General features: G+C 40.0%; 1 protein-coding gene across 2 annotated transcripts in view; it reads left to right on the top strand.

Annotated features, from left to right (window-relative positions):
- The first annotated feature begins 9084 nt into the window (after nt 1-9084).
- PREX2 (phosphatidylinositol-3,4,5-trisphosphate dependent Rac exchange factor 2) overlaps nt 9085-22049 on the top strand; it is a 274795-nt gene continuing 261830 nt past the window's right edge. The window contains exon 1 of one of the 2 annotated variants that reach the window (XM_014838489.3): nt 9085-9742. In XM_014838489.3, the coding sequence (XP_014693975.3) occupies nt 9626-9742 (117 nt within the window). In that variant the 5' untranslated portion in view covers nt 9085-9625. The remainder of the gene's footprint in view (nt 9743-22049) is intronic. The other variant, XM_070481134.1, reaches the window with a different exon arrangement.

Raw genomic sequence — 22049 nt, 5'->3', positions numbered from 1 at the left:
AATGAGATAGTCAAACGAGCGCTGGATTTCTAATCACCAACAGAAACGGCAGAAGAAAAATGAGCAATGTACTCAAAATTCTAATGGGCAATAATTCCAAACCTAGCATTCTTACACAGTCAAATTATCAATAAAGCATAATGGCAAAATAATTACAGTTGAGGCACACTAGACTAAAAAAATTTGCATCTCTTGAACCCTTTCTAAGGAAGTTATTTGAGATGGAATCCAGCAAAATGAGTGTAGATATCAAGTGTCAGCTGAATTGCGTGTCCCCAAAGATGCTGTCGTTCTAGCCCCCAGGACCTATCAATGTGACTTTATGTGGAAATAAGGTCTTCACAGTTGATCAAGTTGAGATGAGGTCATTAAGGTGGGCCGTAATCCAACATGACTGTATCCTTCTAAAAAGGGGAAATTTGGACACAGAGACAGACACACATAGAGGGAAGATGATGTGAAGAACATCACCTGCAAGCTAAAGAACATGTGAGGATACCAGAAGACAGGAGAAAGGCATTAAAGATTCTCCTTCCCAGACTTCAGAAGCAACGAACCTTGCTGACACCTTGATCTTGGTCTTCTAGCCTCTAGAGCTGTAAGATGTGCCAGTATATATCAAAGTACTTTGTGGTATGTATCAAAGTACTTTGTTACAGCAGCCCTAGAAATTAATATATCATAAGAAAAGATATGGTGGAATTCGTCCAGAGGCCTTGAAAAGATAATCCCAGGATGACAGTTATCTATCAGGTCCTTAAGCAATCAGTCCAGTTGGGAATGAAATCAGAGGGCTCGAAGAAGAATGAAAAACAAAACAAAACAAAACAACAGATAGCACCTAAGGGGCTAGATAATGTTAGCGACTCTGTGAAGAAGGGGCACATTTCATTTTTTCACAAACAAAATATCATCTCCACCAAAAATGGAAAACAAAAACAAAGAAAACTAACAAACTGTGTAATAAAGTCATCGTTCAAATATGAAGGAAACCAAGAGATGTCATGCATGCCTTTTAGCAACTGACCATGTGTTAGGAAACAGAAAACCATTTAACTCAGAAGTGGTCCCATGAGTGTCGTGAGGGTTATGACTTTGGACCCAGAGAGAAAGAAATGCAATTTTATTGCAATATTTATTTATGCAGTGAGCATTATTAAAGTAGTCATATAATATATACCCTGTTTATTCATTTTAAGCTTTTAGAAAGAAACATGGGTGACTTAAATGTGGTTACAGAACACAAGATAAATATTATCAACCCTGATAATAAAGCACTAAAGATATTGCTCAAAAGGTAGAAGGGAGAAAGTGGTGAGATGGAGAAAGAAGGGCAGAGTTCTTAGTCACATCTAGTAGCTAGTCAAGAGAGATTGCCTAAATTTTCTGAAAGAGGAAAGTGATCTAAGTGTGTTATTTATTTGTACAAAGTTTACCAATATAAGAATTAAAATTATAACTATCAAAAAATGGGTACAACCTTTCTCAATGTGACAAAAACACCTGTGAAAAACATACAGCTAACACCATACTTAATGGTAAACAACTAGATGTTTTCCCACTAAGATCAGGAACAAAGTAAGGATATTTGCTATCACCACTCTTATTCTCCATAGTATTGGAAGTCCTAGCTAATGCCATAAGACAAGAAAAAGAAATAAAATATATATAGATTGGTAAGGAAGAAATAAAACTGTCTTTGTTCACAAATGACATGATTGTCTATGTAGAAATTCCAAACAATAACAACAAAATCTCCTGGAACTACTAAGTAATTTTAGCGAGCTGGCAGGATGCTAGGTTAACATATAGACGTCAATTGCTTTCTTCTATACCAGCAATGAACAATTGGAATTTGAAATAAAAACACAAGACAATTAGCATTAGTACCAAAAAATTACCATACTTAGATGTAAATCTAACAAAATATGTGTAATATCTATTTGAGGAATATTTAAGTACACTGATGAAAGAAATCAATGAATCTAAATAAATGGAGAGATATTCCATGTTCATGAGTAGAAACACTCAATATTGTCAAGATGTCAGTTCTTCCCAATTTGATCTATAGATTCAACATAATTCCAATTAAAATTCCAGCAACTTAATTTGTAGATATTGAAAAAGTGATTCTAAAGTTGATATGGAGAGATAAAAGACACAGAATAGCCAACTCAATATTGAAAGAGAAGAAGGAAGTCACAGGAGTGATAATACCTGACTTCAAGACTCAGTACATATAAATCTAGAGTAATCAATGCAATGTGCTACTGCCAAAAGAATAGATCAAGGTTACAGAATAGAGAGCCCAGAAATAGATCTACACGAATATAATCAGCTGATCTTTGAAAAAGGAGCAAAGGTAATTAAATGGAGAAAGGATAATTTTTTTCAATAAATTGTGCTGGAACAATTGGATATTTACATGCAAAAAAAAAAAAAAAAGAAAATCTAGACACAAAACTTACACTTTCACAAAAGCTAATAGATCACAGACCTAAATGAAAAATGCAAAACTATAAACCTGTTAGAAGATAACATAGAGGAAAATCTAGGTGACTTTGGTGATGATAAATCCAAACGTTTTCAGATACAACATCAAAAATGTGACCTATGAAAGAAAAAATTAATTGAACTTCATTAAAATTAAAACCTTCTGCTCTTCAAAAAGATAATTTTAAGAGAATGAAAGATAAGCCACAGATTGGGAGCAAATATTTGCAAAAGATACGTCTGATAAAGGACTGTTATACAAAATATACAAAAAACTCTTAAAACTCAATAACAAGAAAACAAAAAAACCTAATTAAAAAATGGGCCAAAGATCTTAACAGACACATCATTTAAGAAGATATACAGATAGAATATAAGCATATCAAACATTGCTCCACATCATATGTCATTAGGAAATTGTAAAAGTAAAATGACAAGATATCACTACACATCTATGAGAATGGCAGAATCCCAAACTCTGAAAACGCTGAAGGCTGGGGAGGATGTGGAGCAACAGGAACTCTCATTCGTTGGTGGTAGGAATGCAAAATGATACAGCCACTTTGGAAGAAAGTTTGGCAGTTTTTACAAAGCTAAATGTTCTCTTGCCATACGATCCAGTGATCACGCTACTTGTTATTACCCAAATGAGTTGAAACTTTATGTCTGCACAAAACCTGCACATGTCGGGGCCAGCAATTAAGTTCATACACTCTGCTTTGGCGGCCCGGGTTTTGCAGGTTTGGATCCTGGGTGCAGACCTACACACCACTCATCAAGCCATGCTGTGGCGACATCCCATATACCAAATAGAGGAAGATTGGCGCAGACATTAGGTCAGGGACAATCTTCTTCGAGCAAAAAAAAAAGAAAGAAAGAAAGACTGGAAGCAGGTGTTAGCTCAGGGCCAATCTTCCTCACCAATAAGTAAATAAATAAATAACAACAAATGTTTATAGCAGCTTTATTCATAATTGCAAAACTTGGAAGCATCCAAGATGTCCTTTAACAGGTAAATGGATAAATAAACTAGTACGTCCAGACAATGGAACTTTATTCAGTGATAAAAAGAAGTGAATTATCAAGCTATGAAAAGACATGGAGGAAACTTGCATGCACAGTGCTAAGTGAGAGCCAATCTGAAAAAGTTACGTACTGTGTGATCCCAATTACGTGACATTTCGCAAAAGGCAAAACTACGGAGACAGTAAAAAGATCAGTGATTGCCAGGGGCTTGTGGGGAAGGAGGGAGAGCGAGGGGTAAAGGGATGGAGCACAGAGGGTTTGCAGTGCAGTGAATCTCTTCTATATGATACTGTAATGGTGGATGTATGTCATACACTTGTTAAAACCCACAGAACATGCAACACAAGAAGTGGGGCTAATGTAAACCATGGATTTTTCTTCATAATAATGTATACATATTGGCTGATTAGCTGTAACAAATGTACCACACTCATGTAAAATGTTAACAAGAGGGGATGCTGTGGCGGGTGGGAGGGTAGAACGCAAGAGAGTCCATGGGAACTCTCTGTACATTCTGCTCAATGTTTCTATACACTTAAAACTGCTCAGAAAAATAAAGTCTGATCATTTTTAAAAATAGGTACAAGAGGGCTATTTTGCAATGTTCTGTTTTATATTTATGTGATTCCAGAAGTATTCCAGCAAAAAAGAAGTTCTTCTCTGCTACTAAGGGTGACCTAATCCATTATATTTCTGTTTTCAGTAAACTTTTTTTTTGTGCGTTGGTAATTGTGATTTCTTTCTTGAATTGATTATCGTATATCTCTTTCACTCTTTTCCGTGATTGGTTTGAGAATAGTGTAGATGGATTTGCTTGTGTGATTGGCACACTTCCGGTGAGATGAACAATACATCTTCTTTGAGAAGACAGTAAAATAAATACAATATTTGTGGTTTCTTTTTGTCTCCTAAACAGATTGACAATCCATAGAGAAAGTCCTTTATATACAGAACATTTTTCTCTGAGGCTATAAAAGGGTATCTCCATTGGCTTCTCCTGTTGAACAAGTTAGAGGAGAAATAAAAAGCCAAGGCAGACGTGTCTTTGTTTAGAGATACAGCGTTTAAGTTCTGGGAGGTCAACAGAGTTTCAGTGCATTTTATTCTCCTGTTCGTTCGTTCATATATTCAACCAGCAAATATTCATTTAACTACAATTGCATGCCAAATTCTAGAGAGGTTCTCGGGCTACATTGGTGATATGATTTTTTCCTTCAAGACACAGTGTCTGGCAGAAAATTCCATCAATTGATCTGGTAATTATGATAAAGTGTAATCAGTGATATGATGGGGAAAAGGTCTGCACTATGAGGCTTGGCATTGCAAGAATTCTGAAAGTACTCTAGTAAGGCTGGGGTGCATGTTGCAAAGTGGGAAGAGGCAGTGAATGAAGCTAGATAAGCTGGGTCATAAATGACATTTGCTTTATTGTGAAGCGTTTGAAGCAGGATCAGACCCCTCTTGTATTCCAGGAAAAACCCTCTTGATCTCTTCTCTTATTCTTGGTGACCATGGAAGCAGTTCCTCAAATGTTCAGACCAACCTCATAGAGGGACAGTCTAAGGGTGGCTCATCCTTCTCACTTCTGACTCAAATCTTATCTGGGAAGACCTCTAGGCACTCATGCCTGGGCAACATGGAAATACTGGGACCAATCAATGTCCTACGGGAAATCCTTCTATTCCCAATGGAATAGGAGATGATGAATAAATGCTTCCTTCTTTCTCTCCCCAGGTAGACAGTTCTGAGATGTGCTTCACAAGGCTCCTCAGAAGGTAGGATAGAGCATCCCGTTTCCCTTAGGGATGTCCAACTCTATCATGCATTCTTGTATTGGCTTTCCCTCTTTCTCTGTTTCACTCTTCCTTTCCCTCACTCCTACTCTTAGGATCACATTATCATATATACTACCCTCACATTAGCTTTTGTCTCACACTCTGCCCTTTGAGGAAATGGGCTAAGACAAGCAGGGAAGGACATAAACATATATATGATAATATAATATATATCTGAATGATAACCCTGGGGAGCATATTAGAGGGCATTAATATAGGAGGCAAGACAACCAGGTAGAAATGTTTATAGGGAGGAGAGATGTAGGCTGTAGCTTGAGGTTTCTGAGGTTGGAGAGAATTTTTAAAGAAAGTGATAGGAAGGGAAGGCTAGCAGGCACATGGTACACGGCAAGGATGACATTCTTCTGAGACTAACTGCAGACAAAAACTGACGTTATTTTACTAGGACGGTTGTAGGTAAGTTTCCATAATGGGAAAGTGATTATCCATTACAAGTTAAGATTATGGGAAAGTGATTATCCAATACAAGTTAAGATTATGGCTACGAGGATGATTTGGGGTTAATCGAGCTAGTGCAGAAATGACCACATCTTTAAGAACTTTAGAATCTTACTAAAGTAATTCTAGCCAAACGCTTATTTAGTTTGCTATGTCATAAACATTGTATCTAAAATTAAAATATGACCCATGAAAACTGCATTTTGTCCTTTTAGGCAATACATAGTCTAAAATCCTTACATTGGTATGACAGAATTAATTACAAGCTCCACACATATTGTGCTTGTTATGGCCAAATTGCCATCAAAATTAAGTGGAAGTAACTGAGGGATTAAGGACGAAGTATAAACTAGAATTAATAAATATTTTTAGAGTTACTTCTTGTCCAAGACTCTTAACTGTGCATTAATATAGCTGCAAATGCATTTATAATATTGCTCACACTAGTGTAATCTAGAGTTGTGTATCATAGGCCAGTGTAGAAAAGGAAATGCCAGCATCAATTTTAATCGTAAAGAAAGAACAGTCTGATGCTTAGAATTGTCTATTTAACAAGATGGCCAGGCAATCAAGCACTCTTTCCATTTTTTTTTTTTTTCCAGTGCTGTTATCTTCTAATGAACTTCAGCATCAAATTTGGTTTGTTACTTTACCTGGGCAAATACTAGTATTGAAACGGCAGGGAGGCTAAAATGACCTCCGTCTGAAATGTGATGAGGGAAGCTCTCTTCTTATAAGAAGACAGCCTTGGACTTTTCTGTCTTTTAGTCCCGGAGTCGTCCTTCTTTGGGCCTGACCAAAGGCAACCTACTGTGCACCGTGCTTTGGCTCTCTGAGCTGTCTGATAATAGATTCTCACCACAGCAAGGTCATGCACATGAAATAAACTTAATGGCCGAGCTAGTTTACTACCCTGCCTCTTCTCTATCTTCTTTTCTCCCACCTCCTTTTTATTGGATGCTTTAACCTCATTAGTATTTCAGGAAAAAACTGGATCCTGTCCATCATTTTGGTTGTTGCTTTCCTTTTCCTGGCAGACAGAGCCTAAAATTTCAATGGAGGAAGTGGGAAGGGATACAACACATTCAGAGTTTATGAAAGACCTTATTTACCATCAAAGTGAAGGTTTCCAGATACTCCAGCCCTGTTTTCTTATGCTCTTATGTCTTTGATGAGGAATTAAGAACTCCAGCCAGGGCTACAGAAGACACTGAGAGGTGCCTGGCAGAAGGCACTACATGGTGTCCTGAAGCTGTTCATTAATTATAAATGACGTTGAGGAGCAGAAGAGTGAGCAGAAACTATTAATGTCATAAAAGTTTCTACATGGGCGCTTCTGAGAGAAATCTGGATCCGTAGACTTAAATGGATATTTTCCTGCTCGCTCCCATTGCATTTTTTTTTTCTTTTTTGCAAAGCATTCATTGAAGCTTGCCTTTTAATAGAATTACTTATACTTGTGACATTCTCTTCCACTCAATTGTAAGTCTTTAGAATGGTGGCTGTCAAGGGTTTGTGTGCCTATGAATAATCTGAAGACCATGTCAAAAGAGTTTAGGACTTACATCTCTGAGGTTCTCATTCAATAAATTTGGGATGGGGACCAGGAATGTTCATTTTTACAGGACCTCAGGGGATTGTAACGTAATGGTCTGTGACCCACTTTGGGAAATATTTGCCTAGAGATCAGGGTCTCTGTGGTCCTCAGGTCCTAGCACTACACAATATACATAGAGGTCCTCCGTAAATGTTTGTGGAACTGAGGCAAGTGCTTTGGGTGGGTAAAACCCCACTGGTGATTCAAGCTCAGTGTACTGCTCTTAGAATTGAGACTGAGGCTCTAGCAGGTTGTGTACAGGCTAATTTTTTTGATAGAAGGAAAATGCCTAAACAGTTCTCCAATTAGGGACAATTAGCAGGATAAATATTATTTTGTCTAGGAGAACACCTGATGGAAAGCATGATTTATTTACTTACTTTTTACATTAGAGAAGGTTGCCGACCTAGGGAGGAGGAAATGCATTCATTCCTTGCTACCTGAGTGCATTGTGAAGGGTTCAGTGGTGTTTGATTTTCCCATTCATTACTGGATGTGTGTTTCCCACGTCTTCCGTTGGTTCTTTTGTTTATTGTTTACTAAGTGCCGTGAGGTCTGCTCTTTAATGCACCTTGTCCTTTGTTCTTCTGCCACAGGGTGTGAAGCCATCTACTTATTTGTCCTTTGCTTGTGGCTACCTCTAGACAGCCTTGCGCAAAAGGAAGAGGAAATTGCATCTTGTCCATCAGCTCCTCACACATCATTCAAATGCGTCTAATATAAGAAGAAAAGTACAGTCCCTCTTTGTTTCATTACAGAGGGATATAGTCGTTCATCTCAAACCATGCTCTCAAAAGACATAGTCTGGAAAACTGATAATTATTTTAACGTAGATAATGTGGAAAGTATCTTTATTTTTGTTTTGCTAATGCTTTCAACTATTAGAACAAATTAACATGCCGATTCTATCAAAACCTTCAGTTTATTTAAATGTCAGGGTGGATTGTTTAAAGTTGTTCTAAGCAGAAGAAAACGACTCGAGAAATATATGTGGATAATATCAAGACAAAAATATAGATGGATTGTTTTGCTTGCTTGGTAAACTCATTAGACATATTAAGTACTCATTAGATTCTGGCTGTTTCCAAGCGAGGAAAGGCAATAAATACAAACATTAAAACCAGGACATGCTCTGTTTCCATTTTCAAATCCTAAGAATATATCTCTATCTCTATCTTGTATCTATCTGTCTTTTGATGAGCATTCCATAAGGCTTTGCCTTTTCAATTAGAGACACTGTCTTAAATCTTAGCAGCTCTTAGAAACAAACCTGGCACAAATATTCTCGCCTCCGGTTGAATTTACTACTATCTCGATGTTGAAAAAAAGTTCGAGACACGCAAAGGGTCTCCCTCCAAAAGAGCACAGCGCGGTGGTGATGCTATTGTATCTGGAGTTTACTCTATGGGCCAGGCTGTCACTTTCCCATAGTGTCTTCATTTATTATGCTAATTGACTTTCCAAGCGCAGGCAGGAGGGAATCTGCCCTGTGAAATATTCTCGGTTGGGGGGTTTTAAAAGCAAACCTGTTTTGTGCCTGAATAAAACCAAAAATCAATGTGTTTCTTTTCAAAGACGGGAGGGTCAATACCATGGTTGTTTTTGTTCCCATGCAGTTACGTAACCGTGGGGACTTGTTTCTTTGCTTTCAGGATTTGTACAAAACACATTAACGCTAAACAATAGGCGGGAGTTCCAGGAGCAAGCCTCGAGCTGCGTCTTGGAGTAGGTCCTCGTCGGTTTGGGAATCTCCAATTAGTTCCATCTCCAGTGCTGACTGTGTGTGTGTGTTTTTCGTTAGCTGGCACGCAACACACTTCCCCAGGGTTGTGTTTCCTTTTTCCTGAGATTTGGCGAAGGGTAAAGGGTCGGAGTCACATGGATACAAAGCATTTGATTAATGTCCAAGTCACCGCTGTGGCCGCCGGCGCCGCCTCCCCTCCAGCCCAGGCCGTGTGAGGCCGGAGCAGCGGGGCCGGGCGCGCAGGTCCCGGGCCGGAGCCCCATCTCCAGGGAGTTCGCCCTGCAGAGCCCCGCGCCTCCCGCGCCGGGGTCCCCGCGCGCGCCCCCTCCCCTGCCCCCGCCCCAGCCTCTCCCCGGCATGTAAAGTCGCCAGTCCGTGCTCGGACTCCGCGGAGGCAGCAACTTTCCTCCGTGGCCGCGCGGGGCCGGGGCAGCACGCAGCACGGCAGCCACCCCGCGCCCGCCGCCCACCATGAGCGACGAGAGCGCCAAGGACCTGGAGAAACAGCTCCGGCTGCGCGTGTGCGTGCTCAGCGAGCTCCAGAAGACCGAGCGCGACTATGTGGGCACGCTGGAGTTCCTGGTGTCGGTGAGTGGCCCCTCGGCGACGCAGGGGGCGGCGGGGCGCGATCCCAGAGAGGCCGCGGCAGGCGCGCGCCGCATTGTCTGCGCGGGGACCGGGTATCGGTCGGGGCATCGCCGGCCCCCGGAGCCGCGCGCGGACGCTGGGTTCGCGGGCGCGTTGGCCCCGGGGGGCCGGTGGGGGCGGTTATTTAATGCTCAGAGATGCACAGAGCGGCGGGTTTGAAAAGTTACCTCGAAGAGGAGAAGGTCTTGTCCTGGGCGTCCGTGCTGCCCCATGTTTCCTTACTCTCCTTTCCCTCCCTCCCTGGCCTGCTTGATTGCATTGTGTAATTTTTTCCCTTTTACTTCTTCCCTTGGGATTTTGACTTTGGCTGGGTGATTAACGTCGGTCTGCTACATTCAGGTACATCTAGTTTTAAAAAAATCCTAGATTTTTCTGGAGCTTGAGTTCATTATTCAGATTACACGGCAGTGAAGCCCCTTTAGTTACAATAATCTTTGAAACATAGGATTCTGGTGGAGAGACAGAAGGAGCAGGGGGGTTATGATCTCTAGCAGCTGTTGGATATTAAAGCCACATGTGGCGCTCACCCTGTCCTAGTCCTCGGGTTTAAATCTGTCCCCCCTTCTCTCCCCCCGCCCCCTCCAGCTTCTGGGTTCCCTGTTCACACTGAGCCCAGGAGAGCAATATAATAAAACTCGTGTCCAACAACTTCAAGATTTCGTAGAACTGGCAGGAACTTTGTTTCAAAGTTTCAAGTTGACTCCCTGGAAGTCTGCTTTGAAAACGTTTCATTCATTTTAGGGCCAGGAGGGGCAAAATTGAGTGCAAGAAACTTCTGAGACATCGTTGAATTTTTTCTATTCACTGCTGCAGACAAAGACGTTGAGGATTGGCTCCTCTCGCTCAGATGCCTGGGAGAACATCATTCACAGACTGGGGAGCTTCAGCCTTTGCAATCACTCAAATCTTCTAACTTTCCTCTCCTTGCATCACCCTGTTCCATACCTCCCTGGTCCAAAGGGAAATGTTTCAAAGACCAAACTTCCTGCTCCCTTTTCTGAAAGATGTAAACTTTCTGTTTATGATCCTGATGGATAGAGAAAATTCACTTCTTGGCTATGGTAAGAAGGAAAGAACAGTGTCTTAAGGGATGTGAGATGCACAGGTTGGCTTCACAAATTAAAATCAATAAACTTGAGCCCTCCAGGGGCCATATTCTTTGGAAATGTATGCATATTTGAGAATATATAAGTGATTGGTGATAAATAGAATTGTTGTACACTTCCGTGCAGCAGTTTCAAAAAAGCATGTTTTTAAGGAGATTTGACTTTTAATGGCTTCAAATTTGGCTTTCATGAAACTTTGTTGGTGACAAAGTCCTTTGGCTTTTGAAGAATCTGAGTTACTTCTTAAATTGCATTAGTTGCTTCTTGCTGGAGGTGTATGAAAAAAGTACTGTACAGAGTTCTAATTTAGAGAAATAGATGAACCTAACCTACCTTAAAAACCAATTTGTTGATCTTTATTTAAAATATCAGTTTTTCCGCTAGTCTATATACCTGATTATTAAAATTGAAAACTTATTGCTATATAGAGTTAGGTAAGAAATTATGGGAGGTATAAAATAAGTTGTATTTTCCTATTTGCAAGTAGATCATTTTATGACGTCATGCTTCTTATCTTATTTAGAAGTTATGGACTCCTCTACTTTTTCTTTTCTTTGTCCATTATTTGTGTACATATGTGTTCACACACACACACAAATGTGCTAATTGGCTTGGATGTCATCCTAAACAAAAGCTTACCCTGACTTTTTTTTAGTCTTATAACTATTCGAAGCCTAAGATCTACTTATGATATATTATTAGATTTTCTTTTTTAGGTATTATTTATAGCAACATTTAATTCCCATGTATTCTATTTGGTTACCTTCAATTGATGTAGTCGATCTAGTTTTATTTTTAGCTTAAGCTAATATGTACCAAGAGCTTTAAAAACATTCAAACTCTTTGGCCTAATAATTCCTTTTCTAGGAGTCCATCCTTAGGGAACGATCAGAAATGCAGACAAACAATAAAAGTTATTTTTAAAAAATAGCTGTAGCAGTGGTAAATTTGTTGCAAAAATTTGATAGTGCATTCTTAAGTCAAATTTAAATTTTTGTGAGATTAGTCATTGTTTTAGATTTCTGTCATTGCTTCAACCCATTGACATGGATGAAGGGTAACTTTTATCTTTATTATGAAGAAATAGAAACATACTTTTAGTTTTACCAAGAACATATTTTTCCTTGTAGGCCCATAAATAAGCAAACAAAATGGTGTTATTTCTCTTGATTCAATGATCATATGACCTGAGGGGAAAAGTTGTCTTACTAGGCTCTTTTATACTTCTGATTCTCTTCTCATTCCCAACTCTTTGGCATTTTAAGGAGAGAGCACCTGCCCCACACCCACCTTCCAGAGTCCATGAACATTGTCTTTTTTCTCTGTACACAGTATCAATCTGTATGCACCTTCTCTCTGTGCACCCACTCTGTGCCATCCACACACACACCTCTTGATTAAACAAGACTCTGTCCTTTTGGCGTGCTGCTGTCGTTTAGAGTGGCTCTGTCTTCTCATGGGGTGCCACACTTTCTGAGACCTGTTCTTGTGCTCCTTTGAAGCCCTTGGCTACCTGCTGGAATTCTTTTGGGCTTTCAAGGCTTAGCTCTCTCTTGCAGGAAACCTTCCATGATCCCGTCCCCTCCCACCCCCCAGACTAGAGGGCCCACTGCTCTGTACACACTCTTCCCTGTGGTTACTCTTCCATGGCACCAGAGGAAGCTTATGCTTTATTTGTTTACCTTTGTCTCATCTACTAGAATGTAAGCTTCTTGAGGACAGGGCCACATTTGATTCATCTGTGTTTCCCCAGAATTTTGTGCAGTGCTTGTGTCATTGTAGGTACTCAATAAATGCTTACTCAATGAATGAATCAGCTAATTGACCCATCCCCTACCCTCCCACACCATTTTTAAGGACAGTTCTTCAGCCATCCTTAAAATTCTGAATTTTGTTTTTTCCCCATTTGGTCTATATAGTGGAAATTATTTAAATTTTGCTCAGGCACATATGAATTTATGTAACACAAAGTTTTAAATTAAACATGTAGTATCTACATTTAAAACAGAAACATGATTTAAATCAGGCGTTGTGGTATGAAAGACTTTGTAACCCACCATTATTTCAATTCGTTGTAGTTTAAGTTTTCATTGATATCATGGATAGGTTACCTTATCTGGATTAATTATTTTTATGTCATAAATGAAATGGTAGAGAGTGACCAAATTTACATGAATTTATGCTCTTATTTTGCTTAGGAAATGAAATCTTGTGCTTCATTAGAAATACTTTAAAACATTTCTTCTAAAGAAATGATTTAATGGACCTAATATGCAGTATTTAATGTCGCAAGTCTGGACAATAGGAGGTTGCAGCCAGTTTCCTGTTTGCAACCCAGGCCCAGGGCATGCCAAGATCACGATGGTTTCAGACCCATGTGTGTGGACACAAAAGGGGCAGACCAGTGCTGCTTTGTGGGTGTGCATCCTGTGCAGTTCACAGGGCCTCACACTCAGAACAATCTGGAACTTGGTTCAATGCTTTGCTATCACCCTCTTGAAATTCTAGCTAATTTTATCTTGGAACTTGTGTTTTACAAGTAAAGTCCAGTGGGACAGCGGACTGTGGGTAGAGCAGATACATGAAAGAAAGAACGAAGACTTATATTTCAGTACCTTTAATAACACTTTTCCCTGCTTTTTGAACCAATGGCCCCACATTTTTATTTTGCGCTTGGCCCGGAAAATTGTGTAGACATGTTTCACTGTGGCAAGTGGCATTGAGGCAAGATTACCATATACTTTGTTGTCTAAACTGGGACACTTCTGAGTGTGAAAGGGAGTGCGGTTAATAGTTCCACTGGGAAGCAGATGTAAACTGGGAGTGTTCCTGGCAAATCGGAATGCATGGTTATTCCATATTGTGGGCACGTTAAGACAGACTTTGAGCTGTGTGTCTTGTTGTAAAGAAAAGGTTTTGAAATTTGTCCCCCAGGCTTTGACCTCAGATACCCTAGGATCTGAGTCCTATCTCTAATTTACTCTGCAACTTTGGACACGTTCTTAAGCTCTTCAAGCCCCATTTTCTTCATCTGTGAAATGGGGAAGCAATAGCATTTCTCAAGGCTGCTGTGAGGGTGAGATGATGCATGCATTGGGCTGGCCCAGAGTCTGGCTCACAGGAGGGCCCTATAAATCGTTACTGTTATTTCCTCTGATGCTACAGTTGTTACACAGCGACACGCATACTGGTTCTCCTTAGCGAATACTTTTTGTCTCTGTTGTAGTCTCTTCTCCCTTTTCTGATGTCTCTGAGTCTCATCTTTGCTTCCCCCCCTGGTGTTTCCCTTCCGTCAGTGCAGTCCTTCTGGGGTATTCTTGCAAATAGTCAGTTGACTTTGAGACAGTGAGAACTCTTTGTATTCTATGTAACAATAACCAAAGTTAGGATGGTGCTTTATAGTTTACACTGAACAATTGCATATTCCATATCTGATTTGGCTCAGTGCATGTGTGTCTCTCAGCTCTTTCAAACGTGCTCCCTGGAGCTCCAGGGTTGCGTGGTTTGGCTTTAGGAGCCCTTGCACAGGGTCAGGGGAGCTGAATTGTTTGGCTTCAAGCTCTCCAGCCTGGCTTCTCCTAGCACAGCCTCACCTTCTGATTTGTGTTTTTGCTAAAGCGATTAGAAAAATCATTATCTAGATGGTAAACTCTGAGAGAACAGGGACGTGCGTTTACTTCCTGTGTTCACTTTTCTTGGCCTAAACACAGTGCTTTGTAAACAGCAGGTGCTCAAGAAAACAAACAGGCAAACAAAGCAAGAGCATACAAAACAGATTGAAAGAATCTGAAAACAACTTCTTTCAGTCATGACCTAACTTTTCCAGGCAGAGATAAATTGATTCAAGACATTATGCTTCGGCTTATGTTATGGGCTGAATTGTGTCCCTCCCCAACATCCCCCCCAAATTCATATGTTGCAGCCCCAACCCTCAGTATACAAATAATCACGATACCAGGTGGGAGGTACAACGATAGGGTAATAAGCAAAATGGCAGAGAGCCATCAAGGGACTCCCTCAGTCTGGGGTCAAGGGATGTTTTGGGGAAGAGGTGATAACAGAGCTGGCTCCTGAAAGATAAGGAGGAATGTCCTAGACTAGGGAGAGAATTTCCAATCCCGAAAGAGCGGCATGTTCTGTGTGACCTCAGCATGACACGCTGAGGACACTGGCATGACCTGGCGCACTGGGGGTGCTGAAATATTCCTCATTAATGGAGATAAAAAGTGCTGTGTGCTTTTTGGGTTTTCGTGAGAGATGAGGTAGGTTCAGTCCAGCTGGAGAAGGATTCCATTCTTAAGAATTCTGACTTCTATTAAAGGCAATAGAAAATCATTTGTGAGGGACACATGTTCTCTTATTAATAATAAACAAGTCTGAGACCCCCAAGATTGGCACTGGGAAGGGGTCTCCTGTGGGAAGAAGTTAACAGGCCAAGATTCCCTGAGTCTGTGTCTCTGAGTTTCACCTTAGGATGGCTTCCCCTCGTTCTCTGTTTCTGCCCCCTCACTGGCCTTCAGCATACACTGCTTTTCAGTGTCGACACAAGAATACAGAGGAACCCTGTCCTCCTTTTAATCTGGGACAGGTTATAACCTTTAAAAAGTTGTTATTATTTGCTAAGGGAGAGCACAGGTCAGTAATCCTAGAAATGACATGAAACATCATCTAGCTTGTGTAATACAGATTTCTGCTCCTACCAAAAGTGATCTTGCTCCCAGAGTCTGCAGACCCTGACTTATTTTTATCCTAAGCCCTATAATAGCTCCTAGTTGATCCTCCTGGCTGAGCACTCCTCCTGGGCTGACTTGAGTGGGTTCTTTGTCTTCTAGTCATTAGTCTGAATATATCTACATGAGAATGGCATCAGGAAGCTGCCCTTAAGAGGTCTTGACTCTTATAGTGACTATACCATGAACTAAATGGGGCTCATTCATAATTCTGACTTTTGGAGTATGAATCATATGGCCAGAGCTTGCTCCCTACAGACAGAGACATGTCTTTTGTCTTACAGTTTCATCTGCATAGTTGTACCTTATTATAATATGAGGACATTAATGTAAGAATAATGTCTATTGAGATTACCTTTGTTTCTTAGCAAGAGAATTCTGTCAACAGGGTTGAGCAACAAAGACTGGAGTCTAGTTACCCATTAGGAGTTTCTGCCGTAGCATTGATCAAGGTAGAAATGTGGAATGTCTGACCTAAGGTAGAAGCAGTGAAGAAGATAAAGCAAAACAAAAACCAAGCCAAACCAACCCCCCAAAAGCTAACACCCAATAACTATGAGACAGTTCTTGGGTAGAAGCTTTAGTGTTTATGTTCACTCAGAAGTAGAGGTTTAAGTAGAACAGAGATGATAGGGTGGTGCTTAGGTCTCTAGTTTGAAGACGAGATGTGTAGTGTCATTAACTGCGAGATAGAATGCAAGGAACAGAACAGCATTGGGAGGAGGAGAAAAGTGAATGTGGTTTTGGACATGCTGAGTGGCAAATTCTGCTGATTTTTGAAGATAGAAATATGGAACTTAAGAAAGAATTTGGGGCAAACGTTAGAGATCTAGAAATTAATTAGTCATCTATATTTGAAGCCATTAGATGGATGAGGTGACACAAAGGGAACAATTCAAGGGCAAAAAAACCCCCACAAACCAGTGGTAGGATGTTGGGGAGCCAATATTTAATGGTTGGAGGAAGAGTAGAGTGCACTGGTGCCTTGGACTGAGCCATCAAAAGTTGAAACAAGGAATCAGGAGAGAGTGATCTGTCAGAAGCCAGGGAATGATCTAGTTCCCAGAAGAAAGGTTTCTTTAAAGTGTTAGAACTTTAGAGAGGTAGATAGTGAAGGCTGAAGAGGCCATGGATGAATCAATTAGAATGCCATTGGGGTTTTAGCTTCACTAGTCTGTGTGCGCAGAAGCCTAGGAATGAGCTGAGACAAGAGTGGAATCTGAGGAGGTGAAGATTAATGGAAAAACTATTCGAAGAGTTTGGTGGTAAATATAAGGGGAGAAATAGATTGGTAACGTGAGAGGATGAATTTGTCCAGGGATGTTCGAGGAAGATGAGTATAGCCAAGGGGAAGGTGACAATAAAAAGGGAGCTAAAGCAGCTGCAATACGGCATGGCGGAAGTCAAATGCATATTCAGGTAAACCATGGCAAGACCCTCCCATGGCACGGGGAGATGAGGAAGGCATTTGGCAAGATTCACTGAGCCATCTTGCCGTGAAACATACCCACAGCAAAACGTCATTGCAGACTCTAAGAATGAAGCAAGCTGTCTCTTGTATATTTTTAAAACTCTGCTTCTTCTCTAGTCTAGAGCTTATGGAACTGCTGGGATGGCCTTTGTACCTCCTTGTGAACACTCATTACCAGTGGCTCTGCCTCCCATGCTGGGACAGTGGGGGGAAGTGCATGCTACAGAGCACTGTTTTAAGGGAGCTGATGACCTGGGGTAAAGTCCTGGCGCTGAAATTTACAAACTGTGTAACTTGGGGCAATTGACATAGCCTCCTTATGCCCAGTTTCATATTTGGAAAACATAATTGATAAGAGTTCACAGGGCTGGCCTGAAGTTCAAATCAGCTTCTGTAGGTGAAGTCCTGGTGGGTAGTAAGCGTCTCCAGTCTGTTTCCCTTCCCCCTCCTCCACCTCTTCTCCCTCACAGACTGAGTCTGGCGCTTGCTCAGGCCACCCAGCCTTCTCTTGACCCCTTTCTCTTCAAGCCTGGGAGCATACAGGAGGGTTTAATAGATGAAGCCAGGGCCCCAGGAGGCCACAGGGGCCCTCAGGAATGCAGGAAGGGGTGGTCTTGGCGTCAGGGAGGGATGGCTTTCCTCTAGGAGGGAGGGAAGGATGCAGGATCAAGGGTCACTTTAGGGGAGGGGGAAGTTGTGGCTTTCTACCTGATGGCTTTTATTTCTCTGTGAAGTCCAGCTCTTGTTTTCTTTGTGTTCTGTTTTGTTTTTGTTGAGAGTGAGGTGCCCTAAAGACAGTGAAGATCTGGAACATGCTCTTTCAAGAACAGTAAGGGGAACTGAACTTAGACGTCGGAGGTTGGGTGTTTAACCATCTCTGTGTACTCATTCTTTTACATGTGATGTTCTTGAGTGCAACACGTAAATTTAGAAGTCAAAATAGAGAAGTAGCCTCTTCTGGTTTATTACATCTATTCCTACTAGGCTCAAATAATGATATAATCAGTTCTTAAACTGTTGATACAAATTGTATAGAACTTCTATGTTATTACATTTGATGCACACAACAATCATTATTAACAGTGTTCTGGTGAGTGTTCTTTTACTATATACCTGGTGTTATACTTTAATACCAAATGAAATTCTGTTTGAATTTTGAGTACAATTAATTTGACCTAAAATTAGTTGTTTTTGTTTATATTAATTCTTAACAAGTCTTACTTAGAATATTTGCTTTTCATAATAGATGAATTTTTATTATTCTCAACTTATTTAAGTTGCATTAGCTATATTATAATCAAGATTTCTTTGATTTATGACATTATATTTTCCACAAATAATGAAAAATTAAGGAAAAACATCCCTTACTAAGTGTTTCTTTGCTTAAAAGTGGTCGGGTCACTTTTTGAATGGTGTTGAGCATAATCATTCGAATCCTGACACATCTAATGAAACCTTTTAAAAATAATTTTTTTTTTCCATTCTCCAGGAGGTCAATGATTGGAATTTTGAGAAAATTGATATGTTAACTTGAGGTTACGATTTTTAAATACTTCTAGTTAGTATAGATGACTTCAGACTTTGATTCTTTGAATAAATTTGTTGTATTCTAGCCTTGCCATATAGCTCAGCATAGCGTACCAAAAAAAGACCTGTTTTGTTGGAGAAGATCTAAGCCAAGGACATTGTGTTCTGTCATTAATGCGAAATGCATATTTTCCATTAAAACACAAGGCCTTCATTTGAGAAGGTTAAATGGTATACTACTTAAGAAATTACTCCAGCTGGTTAAATTTAGAATACTGATATAAAAATATCCTCTGGGTTTATAGCAAAAATACGGCAAAATAGAGTATGAATGGGTAAACGTTTTTATTCATTTTAAAACTGTTTCTCTGAGAGTCAAATAAGAGTTGCTGTCTATGTTTGACTTTGCTTTGCCACTCTTGTTATTTTAATTGTCTATTTAAGTTGTCTTCTTGCCAGTGGGAGAGGCTTTATAGATGGTGACACATTTTCAGTGATTGTGCAAGAAATGTTGTTTTCCTTTGATGTCTTGTAATGTCGCAAGGTGGCCTTGATTTCCTGCTTCCTTGGATTCCGGTTTTTTCTTATTTGAGACTATTACCCCAAAGAAAGGAATCTGAGGATTCCACAAATGACATCTCCCATTCCAAAGTTTTATTTCTGTCAGTAGCACTAGGGGAAGAGCTATGGAAAGACATTATTTCACCTAAATGTTAGTCCCAAACCCACATATTCCAAGATTTTTTTTAATAATTCATTATTTTCGCAGAGGTGAAATTATGGGAATAAAGTGGGCTTTCATTTTCTACACTGTATATCTATGTTGTGTTTGACTTTATATAACTTTAATATATTGTTATATAGAAATTTTAATTTAGATTTTATATAGAAATATTTTTGTATTTATGTATTTTATGTTACGAATTGTTTTTGAGTATTCCAGACACACCTTCATCCTAATTTTTTTGTACCTCTTAATAATGAGCCCTCTGGCAGAGACTTCTAATTGCCCCCAATATCCAAGATTCTTTTCTTTATAGTGGTAAAAGTTTTAGCTCAATGCATGATTGTCCAGCTTAAGACGACGTTTCCCAGCCTCCCTTGCAGTTAAATGTGGGCATATGAATAGGTTCTGGGCAGTGGGATGTGAACTGAAGTGGCATGGGTAACTTCTGAGGTGTGCCCTTATAATGAAGAAGTATGTACTCTCCCCCTTCTTCCTGGCTGGTGTGAGAATGTGATGGCAGGTGATGGGGCAGCCATTTTGGACCATGAAATTGAAGTCACATGTTGAGGATGACAGAGTAACAAAATAAAAGCAGTCTAATCTGTATCCTATCAAAAATGGGCCTATAAGATGAGACAGTGTTTATTTAACTCTGTCCTAAAATCATCTTTTTTGAGATTTCCCATTTTGTTTCAAGTTCTCATTGATTTATGCCAATTATTAATGAATTAGCAAACTTTAATATATTTTTCTGTCTCTGTATTGTCAAACTGAATAATCTTAATATTTTAAATTTATTTTTAGTTTTTCTTTAATGAATCTTCTCTACCTCACCAACGATTTTCCTGGCTTGTATTAAAACTACGCTCTCTTTTTTTGCTATTGGTGTACTGTAGTTTTTTCTTTAGAAAAAGGAGAGTATTTTTTTTCTTTTACCTACACTTGAGGACCAGAATTTTTGTGTTTATTGTGTTTATTTATAAGGATATTTGTTCAGCTGCTTTCTCTAAAGCCAAACAACAGTAGTTTAAACAACACAGAAGGATTATTTGTGAATATGAAAGCCATATGTAATCAACATGGCCTTTTTGGCATCCTCTCTTGGAGCTCTGGTTATTTAATTTTTTGATACCATCGCCCAGCAATGTTTCAGGGGAGTACACGGCTTAGCTTCATCAGGTCATTCAGAGACTCCCGCTCCTTCTGTCTTATTGCTCCACTATCCCCTAGGAGCAATTAAATCAGTCTGTAGGAGAGAGAGCCAGCCATCAGTATTTTATATAGCTTCTCCAGGTGGTTCCAATGTGCGGAGGAGGTTTCGGAACCACGACACTAGGGTGTTCTTGTAGGGATGGTTGATGCTTCCAGGGACCCCTTTCACATTGCAGCCCCAGGGGGAAGGAAGGTGGGAGACAAGTTCCACAGGTCACTGTCACTCATCCCTTGGCCAGAAGTTCCTAACATCCCTGAATCAGCTGCAGGGTAGCCTGGGAAATGTGCTGTGTAGTTGGGCAGCCATATGCACAGCTGAAACGAAGGGAGTTTTATAGTAAAATAACAAGTGGAGAATTAATATTGAGGGGCAAAGAGTAGTCTCTGCCAGATTTTAGGGTCCAGTGATAATTTAGCCTCATGTCCTCAGAGCATCATTTATATTAATTCTTGGGTTCCTTTACTGTAAGAACCTATTATATTTAAAATATAATTTGGATTGTTTCCTCCTAAAATAATGTATTCTTGCCCACACAGAAATCCATCTAATATTTATCTGTCTCTTCACATATGTTTGTAAGAGCTCCCTACAGTTTTTTTTTTCCCCCATTGGCTTTCACTACAAGAAGAGTTGGGGATTTGGAGATTTTGTGTAATTTTTTAATTTTTATGAAGTCTCCAAAAACAGAAAAAGCCCAAGGATAATATAGAAATCATCATTTATGATGTGTTTGTTATGTATCTGGCACTTCATATTCCTGTATAACTCACAGCTGCTTTCAAGGCTTGTATCATTGTCATTCACACCTGAGGTCAGTTCCTGAGGGGGAGAGCGGGCATTCTGAGTACATCTGTTCTGCAGCTCTTCCAAGACATTCGGCTGGTGATTACTGGCCCGGGCATTTCTAGATTGTTGGAGCGGTGTGATTAATCAGGACTAGGAAAACCAAGGCAGATGTTGGAACCGGGACACAGAACTTGTTGACTCCGGAAGTACACAGAAGCTAGAAGTCAGGAAGGAACAGTAGTTCATTTCAGGCAAACTGTCAAGAGCAAGAGAGAAACAGAAGCTCATGGTCAATGCAAGACGAGGGTCAGAGCCAGGCAAGTACTCAGGAGCCAGAGATTACCCAGAAGTCAGGAGTTTCCCTCACAGAAATGAGGAAACACGACGGACCTTTTCAACGTAGACAACGTTAGTTCTTTTGTTACATCTGTTAATGCACATCATTACTGAGACTAATTTCAGTTTAATTTAATTCCCCTTGGATCATTTTGGATCTCTATATACTTATTTACTTAGTGTTTCGTAGCAGGTTTGAATGCTTAGTTTTATGTGTTAAATATAGTTCATGTTTATCTTGTATATGATTAAATCAAGATATTTGAAGCAAAGGTTAAATACACACACACACACACATCTTCTACTCTCCAAAACGTGTGTATTGTTCTGCATTCAATGGATATTGTATAG

The sequence above is a fragment of the Equus asinus genome, chromosome 12 (assembly GCF_041296235.1).
Source record: "Equus asinus isolate D_3611 breed Donkey chromosome 12, EquAss-T2T_v2, whole genome shotgun sequence".
Lineage (NCBI taxonomy): Eukaryota > Metazoa > Chordata > Mammalia > Perissodactyla > Equidae > Equus > Equus asinus.
This window is presented reverse-complemented; position numbering and strand designations above follow the sequence as displayed.